Source organism: Cnephaeus nilssonii, assembly GCF_951640355.1.
Source record: "Cnephaeus nilssonii genome assembly, chromosome: X".
NCBI lineage: Eukaryota > Metazoa > Chordata > Mammalia > Chiroptera > Vespertilionidae > Cnephaeus > Cnephaeus nilssonii.
In genome coordinates, this window is record NC_137071.1 from 116,291,863 (window position 1) to 116,312,380 (window position 20,518).

Sequence of the window (20,518 nt, forward strand, 5' to 3'; positions counted from 1 at the left end):
TACTGTCTATAGAAGGGGCTGACAGTAAGTATTTTTGGCTTTCCAGGTTATACAGTCTGATGCAAACTATACAACTTTACCATTGTAGTGTGAAAGCAACCATAGACAATATGTAAATGAATGAGTATGGATGTGTTCTAATAAATCTTCACATATAGACACTGAAATTTGAATTGTTGGCAATCTGTGGCATAATGGGTATATAATATAACTAGTGACCCGGTGCACGAAATTCATGCACATTAAAAGGGGATTAATTAGAGGAAATAACTTAATATTGCTATTTGCCCTTTCTCTATAATAGAAGTGTCAGAGATGAAAGAAAATTAGTAAAATGTATATGAAAACCTTCCTCCTATCAGAATCTGGGGCTCACCATGGGACCCAGAGTCAAGTCCCCGCCCACCCACATGCACCTCAAAATCGTGTGAGACCCAGACCCAGCCAGTCCTCTCCCATTGGGCTAGGTCCAGACCTGGCCAGTCCCACCCTTGTCATGCCCTGTCAGGCAGGGGGCTTAGCCTCAGGTCCCCTAACCCAGCGCCAGGATGGGGGGCGTGGCCTGAGGTCCCCCAGCCCAGACCAGGGTGGGGGGCATGCCTTGAGGTCCTCCATCAAGCTCTGCCAGGTCGGGGACAAGGCCTGAGATCCCCTGTCAAGCTCCGCTGGGTGGGGGGCATGGCCTGAGGTCCTCCATCAAGCCCCGCCAGGCGGGGGGGATGCAGCCTCAGGTCCCCCAGCTCAGCCCTGGGAGGGGGCGCAGCCTCAGGTCACCCGTCAAGCCCCACCGGCAGGGGGGCGCAGCCTCAGGTCCCCTGAGTTCCCCCGACCCAGCACTGGGGGTGCACCTTGAGGTCCCCCGTCAATCCCCGCTGGGTGAAGGGCATGGCCTGAGGTCCCCTGTCAAGCCTAGCCAGGCAGGGGGGTGCAGCCTCAGGTCCCCTGGCCCGGTGCTGGGGCAGGGGGTACAGCCTGAAGTCCCCTGTCAAGCCCCACCTGGTGGGGGGCGTGGCCTGAGGTCCCCGGGCCTGTCGCTGGGGGAGCAGCCTGAGGTCCCCTAGCCCAGCATCAGGACAGGAAGCGCACCTTGAGGTCCCCTGTCAAACCCCGTCGGGTGGGGGTTGTGGCCTGAAGTCCTCCAACGTTTGCTAATGACTGATTACTATAATCATGTTGCATTCATTTCCCTTACACACCTTATGCACAGGTGCACCATTTCTCTCCACTAATACTAGTAGCAAACATTTTAGCAGCTGATTGCCAAGTCATTAGTCTTGGACTGACTTGTTTGGTGTGCGCAACAGGAAATATTTTGCTTTTGGAGAACAAGAAAAGTGGGTTTATTTGCATTATGCTTATTAATTTGTGCAGTTATTCAGTGTCTGGTAAGTTAATGTCCAAGAAAAAATATTAAGTTTTATTAAAATGTTCTATTATTTAATGTTAATGATTACTCATTTATTTCAGCCCTTTGTATTCAGCATGTCTCTATTGAAATAAACCTATGTTTCTATGAAAATTGAAGCTTTTGTTTTTTTGTGGCCCACAAAAACTTAAACCTTGTTTATTTGGCCCATGTTAGCCTTTGAGTTTGACATGCTTGGCTTACACAGAAAAGAGGACAAATGGAAAGCCTTGAATGCACTACTCATATCATAGTGGAAAATCAAAGAGGCCCAATGCCACCACTGAAGTACTCTTCATTTTCCTGGAGCTGAAGGACAGATATGCCTGAAGATCATGCTCAAGGACTGATTATAAAAGTTGTAGAGGTGCAGCATCTATGAAAGGTTCAGCTTTGCTAGGACTCTTAGGCTAAGTTAAGGGCACTTCTGGTGAAAGAACGGGACCCTAACATATTGGATGAAAATGTTAGGGCATAAGAGATGAAGCTGAAATAGGAATTTTTAGGGGTGAAATAAGCAGGTTTAGGGAATTTTTAAAATTAAGGGGGTCCATGGAAGAAGCACAGGCTGCAGAGCTGCAAAAGGTTACATTTCTATAAGACAGGGAAGTTGAGAGAGACAGAAGTTACATTTCCATAAGACAAAGGAGTTGGGAGAGGCAGCAGTTACATTTCTATAAGACAAGGGAACTGGGAGTAACAAAAGGTCTATATTTACAAAATAAAGAAGGAAGAAGAAAGCCCAGAGGGAATAGGAGGACAATGAGGGAGGAGGGCCTTACATGTCCCATGTGAGGTTTGACCTTTGAGTTCAAGAGTTGCTAAAGTGACCAAATCAGAAAGGAATAGTGGCCAGAGGGGATATCAAGGCACAAAGATCTGCAGCCTTTATAAACTGTGGGGAAAAGGGACTCAGTAGGACACTTTCCCTCTCCCCATGTGGGAGTCTGTGCTTGTTTCTCAATAAATTTCCACATTTGCTATACCACCTTTTGTAACTAAGGCATTCTTCTACTCCACCGGACAAGAATCCGGGAGACCATCCTGCCCAGGGAAACACCGCGAGTTTCCAGTCCAAAAACCCCATATCAAAGCTGAGAAAAATTTAGTCTCCAATCACCCTGAACCTTCTTTGCCAGTAGAAACAGTCCTACATTCCTTGTCCAACACTACCACTCTTCCTCTACCTGAAAACCTTTTAGCAACTTCCACTTGGGTGTTTGCCTCACAAGGAATGCTGATTCTCTTCAGCACCAACCCCCCAGTACTTCATTGCCTCCACTCCCATAGGATCTTTAGGTTTCAGTATAGCCTATATACGCAAATGCACAGAAGGGAATGTTGAAGTGGACCTATTATATGCAACCTGCTCAGTGCCTGCCTCCAACTATACTCACAGAAGGTCTGTGCAGTAGAATTTCTTGGGTTGTGGAATTTTCAGTTTATTTTTTACAATAATATTTTTATCGATTTCAGAGAGAGGAAGGGAGAGGGAGAGAGAGATAGAAACATCAATGATGAGAAATAACTGATTGGCTAACTTCTGCACGCCCCCTATTGGGGATCCAGCCCACAACCCAGGCATGTGCCCTGACCGGGAATCAAACAGTCACTTCCTGGTTCATGGGTTGCCCCTCACACTGGTGGTGGTGGTGGGGATCAGTTTAAAAACCATGACAGCTCTCCCTCCTGGGACCAAGCCCCATCTTGTGCCTTTCTCCTCTCCTTTCCCCTCCATCTATTCATCCCCCCCGCCCCCAGGTGCATTTTCCTTCCCCTCTTTCTCCTAAGCTCCAAGGGCCCTTCTTTTGCCTCTTGTTTCCCATGCCCATTTTTTTTTTACCTCTGTGATTTTCTTTTTTTTCTTAATTTATCTTTATTATTGAAAGTATTACAGATGTCCCCCTTTTTCCCCCCATTGACACCCTCCACCCTGTTACCACCCCTCCTCCCAAGGTCTTCCCTGCACTATTGTTTGTCCATGGGCTATGCATATATGCATATACTACCTCTGTGATTTTCTAAATAAATGTCTCTTGCCTTGGCCAATGTGGCTCAGTTAGTTGAGCATGGTTCCATGCACCAAAAGGTCGCTGGTTGGAATTCTGGCCTGGACACATACCCAGGTTTCAGGCTTGATCCCCAGTAGGGGGCATGCAGGAGGCAGCGGATAGATGTTTCACACATCAATGTTTTTCTCTCTCTGCCTTTCCCATCCTCTCTCTCTAAAATTAATAAAAAAACATCCTACCTAATAATAGACAAATATGCAAATTGACTGCACCTTCGCTACACCCAAGCCACGCCCACCAACCAATCAGGACGAGTATGCAAATTACCCCAACAAAGATGGCGGCTAATTTACATATCAAGACAGCGTAGAAAGAAGCCAAGAGCTGCAGAAGGGAGCAAAGCTGCGGAGAAGCAAGCAAGCCGGGGGGGGGGGGAGGAGAAGGGAGGAGCGGAGGCGGGGCCAGGGGAGAAGGGAAAAGCTGGCTGGCTGGCGGAGAAGGCGGGGCGGGGGAGAAGGGAGGAGCAGAGGCGGGGCTGGCGGAGAAGGGAGAAAAGCAGGGGGGCTGGTGGAGAAGGCGGGGCGGGGGAAAAGGGAGGAGAGCAGGCAGGGCAGAGTAAAGTGCAGCAGGAAACCCTATTGCAGGATTTTTCCTGCAATGGGAACGCTAGTATTTAATAAACAGAAATAAATGAACGAGTCTCCTGAAGAAAACAGTCCCAGGAAAATTGGGACAAGTTGGTCACTCTACTGGGAGGACACTCTTCACTAAGGCATTAAAAAATACTTTGGTGAGAGGAGCACCAGCATTACTGAAAATGTCTGTGGAATATCTTCTTTTGGCCAGATATGATGGTGGGAGATGCTTCAGTGGAAGTGTGCTCCCTGGTTTTGATAGGAATAATAGGCCCTAAAGGCTAGAGTCTGTTGTAGGCAGCTAGACATGAGCAGAGCAAGGATGATGGGCCAGGTACAGAAGGTCCCCTAAAATCTCCACCCTTAAAATCCTTAGGACAGAGGACCCAGTGAACTTGGTGCTCTCCCTCCAGGGAGCATGCCCTTAACTTTCCCTTTCCTCACCCTCCCCTCCTGGCTCAGGCACTTTACCAGTAGCTTCCTATTTCACTCCCAAGCTCCAAGGGCCCTTCCTTTACCTCCATAACTCGTTTCCTAAGCCCATTTCTTCTAGGAACTACTTTTTCTACCTCTGTAATTTACCCAGTAAATGTTCTCTTACAGTTTGGGTCTGGACTCTGAATTCTTTCCTAGCCAGAACCCAAGTACCAAGGTTGCTGAACCCAGGTTTGTTCAGAGCCCCACCGGTCTAACACCGGAGCCATTCCTGCCGCCTACAACAAGTCCACTTGATGGTACTTAACTGTCAGAACTAAGGAGGGTGCAATTAACATAATAAAGCACAAAGAGAGAGTAATCAGAGTGTTTTGACTTTCATCTGATGCAGTGGGTGCTTTATTATGGAATTACCTAGGAATGAAATAGACTGTGGTATATAGAAGCAGAAAAATTTTAGTTCTTGTGAGCAGAAACCTTGCAGACACCTGAACTCCTACTCTGTTTCCAGATCTACTAAGCCAGTTCACAGATCTGGAGCCCCTTGATTAAGGGGGCAGCTGAATCTCTTTTAGAAAGGACCTTGCTATAATACTCTCACAGATTGCATTATACAGGGTGAGGTAAAAGTAAGTTTACATTTGTGAGTATGTGAAAGTTTATTCTTGTATTATTATTTATTAACTAGAGGCCTGGTGCACGAAATTCGTGCATGGGGGGTGTCCCTCAGGCCAGCCTGCACCCTTTCCAATCTGGGACCCCTCGAGGGATGTCCTGGTGGTATCGGGCCTAAACGGGCAGTCAGACATCCCTCTCACAATCCAGGACTGCTAGCTCCCAACTGCTCGCCTGCCTGCCTTTCTGATTGCCCCTAACCGCTTCTGCCTGCCAGCCTGAACACCCCCTAACCACTCCCCTGCCAGCCTGATTGATGCCTAATTGCTCCCCTGCCAGCGTGTTTGCCCCTAACTGCCCTCCCCTTTAGGCCTGGTCACCCCTAACTGCCCTTCCCTGCAGGCCTGGTCCCCCCCAACTGCTCTCCCCTGTAGGCCTGGGTCCCACCCAACTGCCCTTTCCCGCAGGCCCGGTCACCCCCAACTTCCCTCCTCTGCTGGCCTGGTCACCCATAACTGCCCTCCCTTGCAGGACTGTTCCCTCCCAACTGCCCTCCCCTGCTGGCCATCTTGTGCTGGCCATCTTGTGTCCACATGAGGGCAGGATCTTTGACCACATGGGGGCAGCCATCTTGTGTGTTGGAGTGATGGTCAATCCGCATATTACTCTTTTATTAGATAGGATAGAGGCCCGGTGCATGGGTGGGGGCCAGCTGGTTTGCCCTGAAGGGTATCCTGGGTCAGGGTGGGGGTTCCCTTGGGGTGTGGGGAGGCCTGGGTGAAGGGCCTGTGGTGGTTTGCATGCCAGCCACGCCCCCTGGTGACCCAAGCAGAGGCCTTGGTATCTGGGATTTATGTATCCTCTACAATTGAAACTTTGTAGCCTGGAGCAGAGGCCTAGGCCAGCCAGGGCTGCAGAAGCTTTGCTTCCTCCATTGCCGGGGGCAACCCTTGCCTCCTGCTCTTTCCAGCTCAGTGGCTGCTGCCATTTCTGTTTGGATTTGTTTACCTTCTATAATTGAAACTTTGTAGCCTTGAGTGGAGGCTTAGGCCAGCAACGGCAGGCGGAAAGTTTGGCTTCCTTTGTTACTGGGGAAACCCAAGCCTCCCTCCTGCTCTCTGTGGCTGTAGCCATCTTGGTTGGGTTTATTTGCATATTTGCTCCTGATTGGCTGGTGGGCGTGGCTTGTGGGTATAGCAGACTTAGGGTCAATTTGCATATTACTCTTTTATTAGGTAGGATTACTGTATTATTTTCCATACAAAAACTATAAACCTACTTTTGCCCAGCCCTGTATACTGCAAGACTTCCAAGTCCTCCACAGACTGGGACCTGTTGTCATTTACTAGGGGACCATGACCATGGAAAAGGAAATATTCAGAAGCTTCTGAGCGTTATCAGATTCTGGCTCAGAACTGATGTTAATTCTTGGAGACCCATGGCCAAGAAAGTAAATCAAAGTGTTGTAGGCTGTTAGACAGACATGAGCAGAGCAAGGACAATGGGCCAGGTACAGAAGGTCAGGAGAGTGGAAAAGCCCCAGGTGCCTAGCATCAGGCAATCAATAGTATGATGGCACCTTATCCTCAGGGTAACTTTTCCTCCCTTAGTATGTCGCTGGTCAAGAGTTTTGGACCCCCTGACCTTTCCTTGCTAGAGATAACGTCTAGGCCTCAGTTGTATTTCAGCTCCAGACCCATTTAAGCAACAAAAACTGACCATGGCTGACATCAGGACCAGCTGTATTGAATAATGATCACTTGCTCTGGCATCTACCAATCAATCAATTGAGACTACAACCCTGAAAGGACACACCTGAAAAACTGCTGAATATTCTTTGGGAGGCAAAATATATCATATTTGGGCATGCTGCCCTAACCCATTTACTGAGTACCCTGTAAGGTTGCCAGTTTTGAATGGGATCTGAAGCAAGAAAAGTTTCTGCAGCAAATCTCGCTGCAGTGCATGCTGCCCTGTTACTTGGGTTTTAGGACTCTGCAGAACCAATGGTTTTGGAAGAGTCTGTGGCAGAGATGTTCTATGAAGCCTAAATAGAAGCCTTTACAGCACAGACCCTTAGGGTGTTAGAGTAAGGCCATACTTTCCTTGCTTGGAAAACTTTTCTCCATCTGACAGGCAATGCCTGGATTGCTACTAGGTCCTGGTAGTCACTGAATTCCTGACCATGGAACACCAAGAGACTCTATGACTTGAACTGCCCATCATGAACTCGATATTATCTAATCCACTCAAACCTCAAAAGGCCATTGGCAGCAGCATTCCATTGTTAAATGGAAATTGTGAATGAAATCAGATCCCAGCAAAATGGGAAGGTAAAAGTAAAGTGAATGAGGAAGTGGCTCAGACTCTCATGGTACTTGCTCCTACTGCATCACTGCCTCTCCATCAGCCTACATGTAGGGCCTCAAGGAGACTTATTCAAAGGCAGAGGCAAGGATTTGGCTGGATGAAAAATGTGGAAAGAACAAGATAAGAGTTCGGTGATAAGGAAGCCTAAGAAAGATGTATATGCATAGTCCTCTTATAATGGGCTAGAGCAGTGGTCGGCAAACTCATTAGTCAACAGAGCCAAATATCAACAGTACAACGATTGAAATTTCTTTTGAGAGCCAAATTTTTTAAACTTAAACTTCTTCTAACGCCACTTCTTCAAAATAGACTTGCCCAGGCCGTGGTATTTTGTGGAAGAGGCACACTCAAGGGGCCAAAGAGCTGCATGTGGCTTGCGAGCCGCAGTTTGCCGACCACGGGGCTAGAGTGTAAAGATGTTGGTGTTCCACATAATTGCCCCCTGACGACATCCACTGTGAAGGAGGCTCTCAGTAATTAGATGAATAAGATCACCTATTCTGTTGATGTTAGCCTCTTCCTTTGGCTACCCTAGAGCTTGCTCAGTAGGCCAATGTATAAGATGGCTGTGGCAGCTGGGATAGGGTGTATATATGTGGTCTTCCCTCACCAAAGCTAATCTATCTACCACCACTTTGAATTGTCAACTTGCTTATCAGCAGAGACCAAAGGCTGAGGCACCAACATTGCACCATTCCCCCAGGGGAACAGATAGACATTTGGTGGCAGATTGGTTACACTGAAACCATTCCATCAGGGGGGAGGCACCAACTGTCTTTGCAAGAACAGATGCATATTCTGAATACTGATTTGCTTTTTATGCCTGAAATGCCTCTGCCAGCACCACCATGTGGACTCACAGAATGCCTGATTCATCACCATGGTATCCCACTCAACACTGCTTCCAACAACAACAACAAAAAATCAGTTGAGCCTGAAGGAAGTGTGGTGATGGGCTCATCCCCATGTAATTTATTGGTCTTATCACATATCCTATCACTCAGAAACATTTGGCTTGATACAAGGGTGAAATTTCCTGCTGAAGGCTCAGCTATGGCACTACAGCCTGAAAGTTTGTGGTACTGTCCTACAGAACCTTTATGCTTTCAACCAGTAGCCAATAATATAGTGTGTCCCAAAAAATGTATACATACACTTTGAATAATTATAAAAGTAGTGTTTATTAAAATACATTTAATTTTCAAAATTGAGATATCAGCTGTTAAAGTGTGTATCCATTTTTTTGGGGACACATTATATATATTTTCTCCCTTGTAGCAAAAATGTATGGGTCCAGGATTCAAGAGATAGAGGTGAGGCCCTGGCCAGCATGGCTAAGTGGTTCGAGTGTCAGACTGCATACCAGAGGGTCTCAGGTTTGATTCCCTGTCAAGGGCATGACTTGGGTTGAAGGTTTGATCCCCACTTCACCCCCACCCCCAGGCACATGTGGGAGGCAATCAATGTGTCTCTTTCACATTGATGATTCTCTCTCTCTCTCTCTCTCCCTTCCCTCACAGTGTCTCTCTATATAACCCAGGTCTATATATATAACCTCACTCCTAGGATGAGGATTGAGAGAGAGAGAGAAGAATGACAGAAGAAATATTTGTTTCCCATCCTTACATCTTGGATTCAGTGGTATAAGAGGTTCTAATGCCCAAGCGAGAAATACATCCCCCCCACTTCCCCAGGGAACATGTCAGATTCTGATGTTTCAGAGGCTGACACTGCCTTTTGGCCATTTTGCGCTCTTCATGCTGTTGAATGAACAGGCAGACGAGGGGGCATTGTACAGACCAGAGTGGTCTACTCTGATTACCAAAGGCAAATTAGGCTGGTACTACACAATGGAGGCAAGGAGGACTACGTCTAAAACCCAGAGGCTTCACTAGGGTACCTCTTATTACTCCTGTGCTCAATAATACTGGTCCATGAAAACTAGTAACCTAATCAAGGTAAGATTATAAAAGGATGAAGGTTTAGGTCACTCCACTAGGTAATGTACCTTGTTTTACTGTGATACTGCCAGAAGGCAAGGGAAATATGGAGTGCAGAGGAAGCTATGATTATCAACTTAGAACATGCTTCCAGCTCCAGAAGCAGGTATTATATCAACTGTGTTTTAAGTTTATAGCCTTCTTTTCCCCTTCTACTTTGTATGAAAAGCACTGGTGGTGGCTAATATTTTAGATTTCATGTGGGAGTAAGATGAATCGACATCACCCTGTAATGATACTGCCTGATGGGACTTTGTACATTCTGTTTGAGGGCCTGGGTTTTTCATCTGGACAAAGGGCAAGAGTAGTGTAGAGGGGCAAAAGGAATGGTCAGTGCTGGAAATTCTGTTTTTCTTTTCAAAATCTACTTTCTACCCTGCTCTGCTTTCTGATCCATATCAACTTCATTTGCCAGGCTCCCTTGCATTCTGGCTTCCAGTAGCCATCAGCCAATGGGAGGTATCAGCGGATCAGATGATGGAGGAAGAGAAAGGTCAGGGTATTTATTTCCCAGATTCTCTGCTGGGATGTGAACTAGCAATAATTTTACTATACAAGGTCACAGCTCCTGTTGAATGTTCCTTTCCTTATTATTTTGTTTTACTTTACTTTTCCTTATTCCCTTGGTTTTTGCTAACCATTCCTTCCCTTTGCCCCTTCAGGCCCCAGCCAGGTGCATTTGTTTACTCATGGTGATTCGTGAATGCACGCATTACTAGACCTGTTCAGTATAAATTTAAAATTACAGTAATACATATAGAAAAGTTTCCGTGAAATTAAACTTTCCATACACACTTAATTTTAATTATACAAATGTGTCTACATAAGTAAAAACAGGTAAACGAATTTGTCAATTTTTTAACATACACATTAAAAAAACCCTACTTTATTTATATAACGAACTTTCAGATTTAACGGACACCCCCTCGCCCGAATTAGTTTGTAATACTGAGGTTTTACTGTACTTCCAGTACCTGAGGTGGTGCTTTACCATCCATTTGTTGGTGTCTCTTAATCCTACCCACACCCTTATGCATGGTTCCTTCATTAAAATCTCCTTAATAATCTCCTTTGAGTATGTCATCTGTTTCCTGTCATGAACCCAATCTATACAATTCCTAATTTTTTTTATATGTACCTTCTCCTTTTTATAATGTCTTTCCAGATGTTTGTCAGTTTTATTAGACCTTTCAACCAAACAATTTTTGTTTGTATTGATCTTTTCTATTGGATATTTTCTTTTTCTTAATATTTCTATCTCTCTCTCTCACTCTCTCTGAAATCAATAATAAAAAATACTAAAACAATAAAATAGAAAAGAAATTAACACTTTGGCCAAGTAGTAGCTCAGTTTGTTAGGATATCTTCCTGATATGCCATGGTTTCGGGTTAGATCCCTGGTCAAGGCACATACAAGAAGCAATCAGTCAATTCATAAATAAGTGGAACAACAAATCGATGTTTTTCTCTTTCTCTCTTCCCCTTCCTCTCTGTCTCTAAAACCAATAAACAAACACACAAACAAACAAAGAAGTAAAAAATAGCACCAATAATGCCCTTTTTAGCGTAAGAAAATGTTTTTTTTTTTTTTTTTTTTTCTGGCTGGGGATAAGTTGTCATGTCTGTAGTTTCCATTAATCTGGAAGAGTTCCTTTGTCTTTTTTTAAAAAAATATTTTTATTGATTTGAGAGAGGAAGGGAGAAAGAGAGAGATATAGAAACATCAATGATGAGAGGGAATCTGCCAAAACCGGTTTGGCTCAGTGGATAGAGCGTCGGTCTGCGTACTGAAAGGTCCCAGGTTCGATTCCGGTCAAGGGCATGTACATTGGTTGCGGGCACATCCCCAGTGGGGGGTGTGCGGGGGGCAGCTGGTCGATGTTTCTCTCTCATCGATGTTTCTAGCTCTCTATCCCTCTTCCTTCCTCTCTGTGAAAAATCAATAAAATATATTTAAAAAATAAATAAAAAAAATGATGAGAGGGAATCATTGATTGGCTGCCTCCTGCAAGGCCCCCTCTGGGGATCCCACCCCCAACCCAGGCCTGTGCTCCGACAGGGAATCCAACTGTGATCTCCTGGATCATAGGACGAAGCTCAACTGCTGAGCCTCATTAGTTGGGCTTTAGTGAACTTGACGATTTTGAATAGTGCAAGCCAGAGATTTTGTAGACTGTTCCTCATGTTTCCCTCACAATTAAATTTAGGTTATGCGAATTTTCGGTATGATGAATACTACAAAATTGGTTAGTGTTTTTCTTAGCATCTTATCAGGAGGCACATGCTGCCCATTTGTCTAATTTCTGGGGAAGCTTATTTTCATCCCCAGGTGAACCTGTGTCCTCCCCTGTTTCCCACTGTAAAATTACGATTTCACCCTTTGAAACAGTATGTGGGCGGGAGACACTTACTTTTTTAATTAAAAAAATTGATTTGAGAGAGAGGAAGGAATAAAGAAAGAGAAACATTAACTTGTTGTTTCACATATTCATGCATTCATTGGTTGATTTTTACATCTGCTCTGACCTGGGGTCAAATCCAGACCCTTGGGATAGCCAGATGATTCTCAAACCAAGTGAGCTATCCGGCCGGTTATGGTTGAGTGGGAGACACTTTTATAGTAAACAATGTAAGCAAGTTGTTTCTCATGGTACTTGCATCCCCTAGTTTTGCCTAATGACACGGGAGACAGTAGTGTTGGTGGCACGGGGGCTTCAAGTGTTCCCAGGGCTGATTTATCTTTTCTTCGCCACATTGTATTCCCTGTACTAGCATGTTTGACACAGTAAATGGCTACTTCTTCCCTGAGTAATTTCTTTTACCTCAGCACTTAGCAAGGTGTATTGTAATTGACCTGCTTATATGTTTGTCTTTCCCACAGATGGCAAACTTGTTAAGCATAGGCATCATGGTTTATTGTTTTTCTATTCCCAGTGTCTAGCACATATTAGGTACTTCAGAAATACATGCTTGAATTAGTTGCCTGGTGTTGAGACTACGTAAAAAGATAAGGGCTACGAATTGGCCTGGGAAAAGGGAAGTGAGGGCTAGGGTGGCGGAAGGCGCGGCCCGCGACGTCACTCTGCGAAGGGACCCACGGCTTTGGGCGACTTCGTTGGCCACGGAGCCTCGGGCTTCCGCGGGACGGAGAAGACAGGGGCGGGAAAACGAATAGCTAACTCGCCGTTCCCGGCATTCTTAGTGGGCGGGGCTTCACTTTGACCCCTCGCTCGCGTGCTACACATCCGGGCTCCTGCTAGTAGTGAGGGGAAGATGGCGGCCGCGACGGTGTTGGTTCCCGTAGAGTGGATAAAGAACTGGGAGAAAACAGGGAGAGGCGAATTGTGAGTGTTGGGGCTGGAGGCGGGCGCACGGCCGGGCCGGGCTCTGGTGTCACGGCGTTCTCCCCCGTTGGGGGATGTTGGAGGCGGGGGAGAGATGTGCCCCCTCCCCCATCTGGGCGGCGGGTGTGGACGTTTGGCTAGGAGTTTCGAACTGAGGTAGCAGAGGTGCCGGCAACCACCGCCGACCTCCTTCCCTCCGTGGCCTCCCTGAAATCTCCTCAGCCCTCAGTGGCTCGCCTTTCTTTAGTCTGTTAGCAGAACTCCGGTGTCGCCCCTTCGGGTCCCCGCGCTCCCGCTCTGTTTCTTTTTTGTCCCCCTCTTCGCTTGAGCTCACTTGGTTCCTTTCTCTTCACGGGGCCGCGCCGGGGAGGTTCGGACTTTCCCTCTCTCGCTCACGTCCCATTTCTTCACTCTGCACCCGTTCGATTCCGCAGTTCGGAGCCTGGCGCCTCCTCAGCTCGAAGTCTGAGGAGAGCGAACCACCCCGGACTCCCCTCCTCACCGGGGCGTTGCGGAGAGCTCCGCTTTGCACCTCACGTCCTCCCGGGGAGCGGTCTGTCAGACTGTCCCGGCCTCGCGCGGCGCCGCTGCCGAGGGAGGGGTGTAGCAGGGGTTGCCGCTTTCCCGGAAGACCTACCGGCATTTCTTTACTCAGTCTTTTCACCTTAGAGCCATTTCGTGTCGGACTCAACTTTCGTCATGAAATGTTTCCTAAACCCCATTTTGTCCTGGGACTGCAACTCATTTTGGCAAGTCTCCAAGGTTCTCGAATACCCAGAATAACGCGATTCCTTTAGTCATAAAACTTTTTTTCCCCCAGGCATACATAGCAGTAATTTGTCATACCCGAGGTTTCCTTGCCCAAAATTACAGCGCTCCATCTAGAAAAAAAATTGTTTAAGTAGCAAAACAAACCCCAGGTTAAAAAATAACAACACACAAATAACTTATTTCTAGTTTCCTTCTTTGAATCACTTTATTAGCTAAAGCTCGATCCTGTAAGAGTTAACTCGTAAGCCATTTTTGCCGTCGTTGCCCACTCCCCCCTCCCTCTCCCCTCAGTGGTTCGTTTACCGTTGCTGGTGCAGTTTACAGTTGGAACTTCGTTAGTACAATGAAACTAAACGCAGGGAACCCGTGCGCTGTGCGCGTGTAACATCGTCTGCCTATAGCCCGCCCTCCACCCCCCCTCGCACTCTCACTGTCTCACTGTTTTACTTAACTGTGTGAGCTCTAGAATTCGATTGGCTGAGTAAGCGGCCGGCTTAGCCACTTAACTAGCTGAGTGACCTTGGATAAGTTCCTTAACCACTTTGACAGTTTTCCCCTTGAGTAAATTGGGAATAAGTACTCAAAAGAGTGTTGTGTAGACTAAATAATGCCTGTAAAGCACTTGGCTTATAATAAGTGCTCAAGTGATAGCTATTAAAAGTAATATTATTCCAATCTTTAGATATTTAAACTTACTGGATAGCTCTTGCACTTAAAGTCTGTACCACTTAGGTTAGCAATTAATTGGTCCCTGACTCATTTATGGGTACTCTTTAAGGAATTGAGAGATCCTTGAAGAGTGGGGACTGTCTCATTTATTTTGGTTCAACTGTCCTGCCTCCCGCCTCCCCACACTTTCTAGCATATGCTTAGAGTGCTTATTAGCTTATTAACTGTAAGAGAAGTCAATTAGATATATATTCATTTCTTAACTGTTTGGAACATTTTCTAAATCCTCGTACTGCTAGTTAACACATAGCTATTAGGTCCCTTGTGTGTAGGGAAGGCAGGATGGGAAGTTACCAAACTAAACCAAACCAAACCATCATCTTCATGTATATTAGATTAGGATAAATCAGTTATTAGGATACTTCAGTTCATTGTTGACTACTTTTTAAAATTAAATACCTTTTATTGAGTTTTAGAGAGAGGAAGGGAGAGGGGGAGAGACAGAAACATCAATGTGAGAGCGATGCATTGGCTGCCTCCTGCATGCCCCCACCCCCCACTGGGGATTGAGCCCCCAACCTGGGCTTGTGCCCTGACTAGGAACCGAATTGGCAACCTTTTGGTGTACTAGACGATGCCCAACCAACTGAGCCACACTGGCCAGGGCCACTGTTGTTTACTTTTAAAAGCCAACTTACTTATTTAGGTGCTCTCATTTTTGTAGCTTGTTCAACTTCTTCCTTCCAGCTGTTTTTGACAGTTTTACTATTGTTACTCCCACCTTGGAATGAGTGGTTTTAGGGGTAGGAGGTGAAATTCTGCTTGGCTTCTGATTGGCAGCCTTTGGAGAAAAACAAAGTGATGTAGTAAAAATAGAGTTTTGGACTCACTTTATGTATATTTACACGATCCATGCTAACTGTCATAATTCCTGTGATTGAAGAGCTGCCTCAAAACTTACTTAACATCTATGTAGTTATTCCATGGCTTGTGGGATGTAATTTGAATTAGATACAAATCAGTATAGTCAGTTTTATAATTGTATTCTATTATGTAAAGAGAGTTTAAAGTTGCTAGTTGTGTGATATAATGAAATAATTTAGTCAAACACATCACCATGTAATACTTTGTTTTCTTGTATTTGAAACTTTGTTACATATAATCTAACCTTGGATTTTTTTTTTGTATCTTGCAAAAGATAGCTGTTAGCATTTTCATTAGAACAAATGGCATTGTAACTATATTACAAAACATCACTTCCTTTGTCTGAAAACAGGCTCTTAAAAATAAACCAGCAACTGGAAACATTAAAAATGAAGGTAAGCTTTTTCTATGCTGATAGTGCTCTCAAAAACATAGTGAAAATTCCTACAACACGCTGGACTTTCTGTAAGAAGTGTTGCAAACATCAACCCCACAATGTAACACAGTATAAGAAGGGCAAAGATTCTCTGTGTGTGCAGAGACAGCGGTGTTATGACAGGAATTAGAATGGCTATGGTGGACAGACTAAGCAAAAAAGGCTAAAACTACAAAGAAGATTGTGCTGAGACTTGAATTCCTTGAGCCCAACTGCAGATCTAAGAGAATGCTGGCTGTTAAGAGATGCAAGCATTTTGAACTGGGAGGAGATAAGAAGAGAAAGGGCCAAGTGATTCAGTTATAAGCTTCATATTTTGTTATGTGACAATAAAACCTTGAGGATATCTTCTCTTCAGAAAAAAACCCACACAAAACCGAAAGGTAATGTGCCACCAAATTATTAGTGAATCGTTTATAGATTTGGCTTTCAGAATATGATCAATATTTAAAATTATATGTAGGGTGGATTTTTCCTTTTTAACAAGATAAATGAGCAGATTAGCTTTAACTTAACTGAAAATTACCTTTTAAAAATTTTATGTTGATTTCATGAAGTTCATTTCTTGCCTGTCACTTCTAAGTCTATTCTGGGAGTTGTAGTCAACTTCAGCATCATATTGGTAAAGCAACATATGAGATATATGGGGCATTTTATAACTTTAAGAGAGGGCAATTCTTTTGTTTTTTTAAATTTCTTTATTGATTAAGGTGTTACATATGTGTCCTTATTCCCCCATTACTCCCCTCCCATCCCCCCCACTCAGAGAGGGCAATTCTTAACTGGGCCTCATGAAAAGCAACTGCTTATTAAGAGGGAAAGTCTTGGCTTTGAAGAATAAGGTTTGTTAGGTAACTAAGTAGAAAAAAACCTGTATTTTGCTTATCTGAATGGTTCATCACATACCTATCGAACCTTTCAGAGATACTGATTATGTTTTTCATGGTAAATTACAGAACTCTTAAAATGATTTTTTCCAAGAGATATCAAAAAGACAAAGGAGGACTACCAAAACATATTATTAAGTGTACTTTCCAGTAACACGTAGAGCTACTCTTACAAGTTTCACATCTAAATGCAAACTCAAATACTGTGAAATATGCAGGATATGGATTTAACCACTTTAATTTTGGAATTAGAATTTTAGTTTCTTGATAATTTCATATTAGCATAGGGCTTGCTATGATTAAGCAAATAAACTTGCCTGTATTGGTAGATCCAATGGAGATTATGTTTTTAGTAAAAATTATTAACATAGTTAACTCAGCATTTGTTTGTGTTACAAGCAACCTTGTTGTAGAGTTTGTTACAAGCTCTCAATCTGAAGATGTTAGCCTCATGTCAATACTGAGTCTAATTTTGAAATACTTATATTTGTTGGATATCATCTATTTGTCTGTTTGAAGGACTTAATTCTTTTAAAAATTTACATATGAATTAGAATTTTTAGGTCTTAGTAATTATTGGTAGTTATAATAATGTTTTAAAATTTAATTGCCAAATATTTTGGTTGCCATTTTTATTCTGCTGCTAAATGACTACATGTTTCAGAACTTATTTAAGTACATGTGGATGTTCATTAAGTGTTGTCTGATCTGAATTTGTTGGAGGGAAATAGGAAGAGAGACTTTGTGGCAAATAATCATTCTAAGAAATTTTAGTCTTGGTAGTTGAATATTTTTTTTGTTATTATTATTTTTTCCTTTTTCTTTAAAAGGTACTCTAAATTCAGCTGAAGCTTTATCTGAAACCTTCATGTCTTAGTTTTCATTTGGCATTTATTTTCTCATTTGACTTGTATTCACAAGTTATTAGTATTGGTCTGTTTTCTTGGTAAGAGAAATGCATTCTTCAGAAATTGTTTTAGCAATATCAGATTTTATAGGCTATGGCTATCTTCATTAGAAAAATTAAATTATTCTACAATGCTTAAATATTAAGGTAGAGTGAGAGCTATTAATGCACTTGTGTGCAGGAACTTACTGTCTTTTTTTTTTTTTTAACATTTCCTGTTCTCTTTCCTCCTCAATGGATGTTTTCATTTCCATAAATGCATATATTGCAAGATAAAGCTACATGTCCCAATATTCATTTTTGTGGTTATATCTCTCTTCTAACAGTGATAGTAGAGGTAGCACTTTGCTTAACCAAATTTACTCTTTTTTTTGTTTTGTTTTTAAGAATTAATCTAAGTGCAGATTGACATTAGTTTTTTTCTGTGTGAAACCAACTTTTAGATGTTGATTATAATCAAAGTAGTAGTTCCAGCTTATTCGGTGTTTCCTTTTTTACTGCAAAATGGGAACAACTAAGATGGAAAACTAAATATTCATGTTAAGAAGTACTCACAAAAATACTTAAATCCTTGATAGAATATAAGACGTTTTATTCTTTTTTCCCCTACAAATCATGACAGAAAGTAGATTCTGTCTTTGTTCTCAGGGACCTAAGACACCATCTCTACAATAGCACCAAACTACTAAAAGTGGAAAAAATGGTAAACTCAGTTATTTGGAGGTTATTAAGGGACTGAAATAATCATTTGAATTTGGACTGAGGCGGAATATTCGGTTATTTTTAAAGTCATATTAAAATGGGTAACTGTTGGAGGTAGTTTGTTTCTCTCCTAATCATTTAGGACAGAGTACTAAAAAGTGTTTCAACAGGTGTTGAAACATGTAGCATACAGAAACATAATTGTTTCTTTAAGGATACTTCATGATTTTCTGTTAGTGGATTACTTAGAGAGAAGAGCACATACAAATCTACTGATTGGAGGAAATTTCTTAGTGATTGTTTTTAGTTTTCTCCTACAACACAGGAAGAACTGTTTTGTACTAGGGAAATACTGTGAAAGTATCTGTTATGCAAGTGAATTGCCCCTTAGTGATTCCTTATATAATTTGAGCAAATATTTGAGATGATAATTAATAACTCATGCTGACATTATTATCTGTATCCTAATGAATATGTTTGTGGTCTCATGTCTGATAAGATGGCATTATATTTCAATTCTTAAAATTATGTATCAATGACTATATCATTAGATTAGGTGGGATTTGGACATTTCCAATCCCTCTCCACTGGGAGGATTATCACAAAAGACATATGCATTAAGCTTAACAAACAGAAAATGAAGCTACTAAAAATGTGAATAAGCACAAATATTCACCATAAAGACTAGTTGGCCTTGTTTTTTATTATGGGCACAAAGTGAAAGGTGAGTTACTTGATTTCATTATATTCTTCTGTCAAAGACAGCTTACTATAAGGGGAAATTGTTTTAATACTTTATAGGAAATATCAAAGCAGTCTTGATATACTTTTTTTTTAAAGGAAACCAGTTGAGTTTGTTTGTTTATGTATGTATGTATGTATGTATGTATGTGTGTGTGTATGTAGGTTAATCCTCACCCGAGGATATTTTTTCATTGATTTTTTAGGGAGAGTGGAAGAGAGAGGGAAAGACAGAGAGAAACATCGATGTGAAAGAAACACATTGATTGGTTGCCTCCTGCACGGGGCCCGGGCTGGGGAGGAACCTTCAACCAAGGTATGTGCCCTTAACTGGAATCGAACCTGGGACCTTTGGTCTGCAGGCCAACACTATCCACTGAGCCAAACTGGCTAGGGCTTGATGTACTTTCTTATATAATTACTCTTGACAAAAAGAGCTAGGTTGCAGACATTTTTAGGTTATATTCTCTGATACTAGTCTGAAGTAGATGATCCTCTTGTATTACCTACTGGAAGGAAGATTGATTTTGCTTTCCTATTCCAGATGAAATTTTTAATTTTAAAAATAGTTTTTATTAATTAAAATTTTTTCAAATTAAGCATCAGTAATGTTTATTAATATTCAGAGAGTAGAAGGGAGAGAGAGAGAAGCATCAGCGATGAGACAGAAATGTTGATTGGCTGCCTCCTAAACTTCCCACAATCCAGGCATGTGCTCTGACCCGGAATCAAACCATGACAGCCTGGTTCATAGGTCGACGTTCAACCACTGAGCCACTCTGTCTGGGCTTATTGATTTTTTTTTTTAAAGAGAGCAGAAGGGAGAGGGAGAGAAACATTGATGTGAGAATGAAGCATTGATTGGTTGCCTCCTGCAGGCCCCTTACCTCCCCCCTACCTGCCCCCTACCAGGATCATTATTCCCTGACCCAGAATCTAACAGGCAACCTTTTGGGGCATAGGAAGATGCCCAACCAAATGAGCCATACCAGCCAGGGCTAATTTACCATTTCTATGGTGTTCTCTGAAATTTTTTTAAAAATAGGAGTTGGTTAAAAACAAAACTAAATTATATTTCCAGTTATGAGATTTAATTTAACAATTGTTCTCCATTGGCAAGGCCTTTTTATTCTTTGGTTTTGAAAATAATTTTGTGAGACCTGCAAGTGAATTGTTGACCAGGAAAAGTTGACTGACTTTTAACAACCTTAAACTGCTCGTCCTGATGATGGAGGATTGAAATAATCAGAAGACATAGAAGTGAGCTTCAAGGGCATGGATAATCTGCAAAGTAGATAATCTCTCTGTGGATGATTATAATGTAGCATCATATTTCACCTTAGGTGTGATATATAAACATATTATATAAGTTTTAAAATTACTTATTTTATTGACTATAGAAACATCTGCATTCATTGATTCTCTTTTTAAAAAAAACTTATTGATTTTACAGAGACGGTGTTAATCCTCACCTGGGGATATTTGTTTCCATTGATCTTTTTTAGAGAAAGTGGAAGAGAGGGAGAGAGAGAGGGAGGGAGGGAGGGAGGGGGAGGAGGAGGAGAAGGAGGAAGAGGAGGAGGAGGAGAAGGAGGAGGAGGAGGGGAGAGAAATATCAATTGTGAAAGAGACGGTTCTTTTTTGTTAGAGCCTTGTGCACCTTGT

The 20,518-nt window shown here is 42.9% G+C and overlaps 1 protein-coding gene across 10 annotated transcripts in view; it reads left to right on the forward strand.

The window, feature by feature from the left end:
- The first annotated feature begins 12,627 nt into the window (after positions 1 to 12,627).
- THOC2 (THO complex subunit 2) overlaps positions 12,628 to 20,518 on the forward strand; it is a 136,025-nt gene continuing 128,134 nt past the window's right edge. For 4 of the 10 annotated variants that reach the window (XM_079764757.1, XM_079764756.1, XM_079764760.1 and 1 more), the window contains exon 1: positions 12,629 to 12,816. In XM_079764757.1, the coding sequence (XP_079620883.1) occupies positions 12,746 to 12,816 (71 nt within the window). In that variant the 5' untranslated portion in view covers positions 12,629 to 12,745. Of the gene's footprint in view, positions 12,817 to 20,518 lie in introns of all 10 variants that reach the window. The other 6 variants (XR_013813197.1, XR_013813198.1, XM_079764755.1 and 3 more) reach the window with 2 other exon arrangements.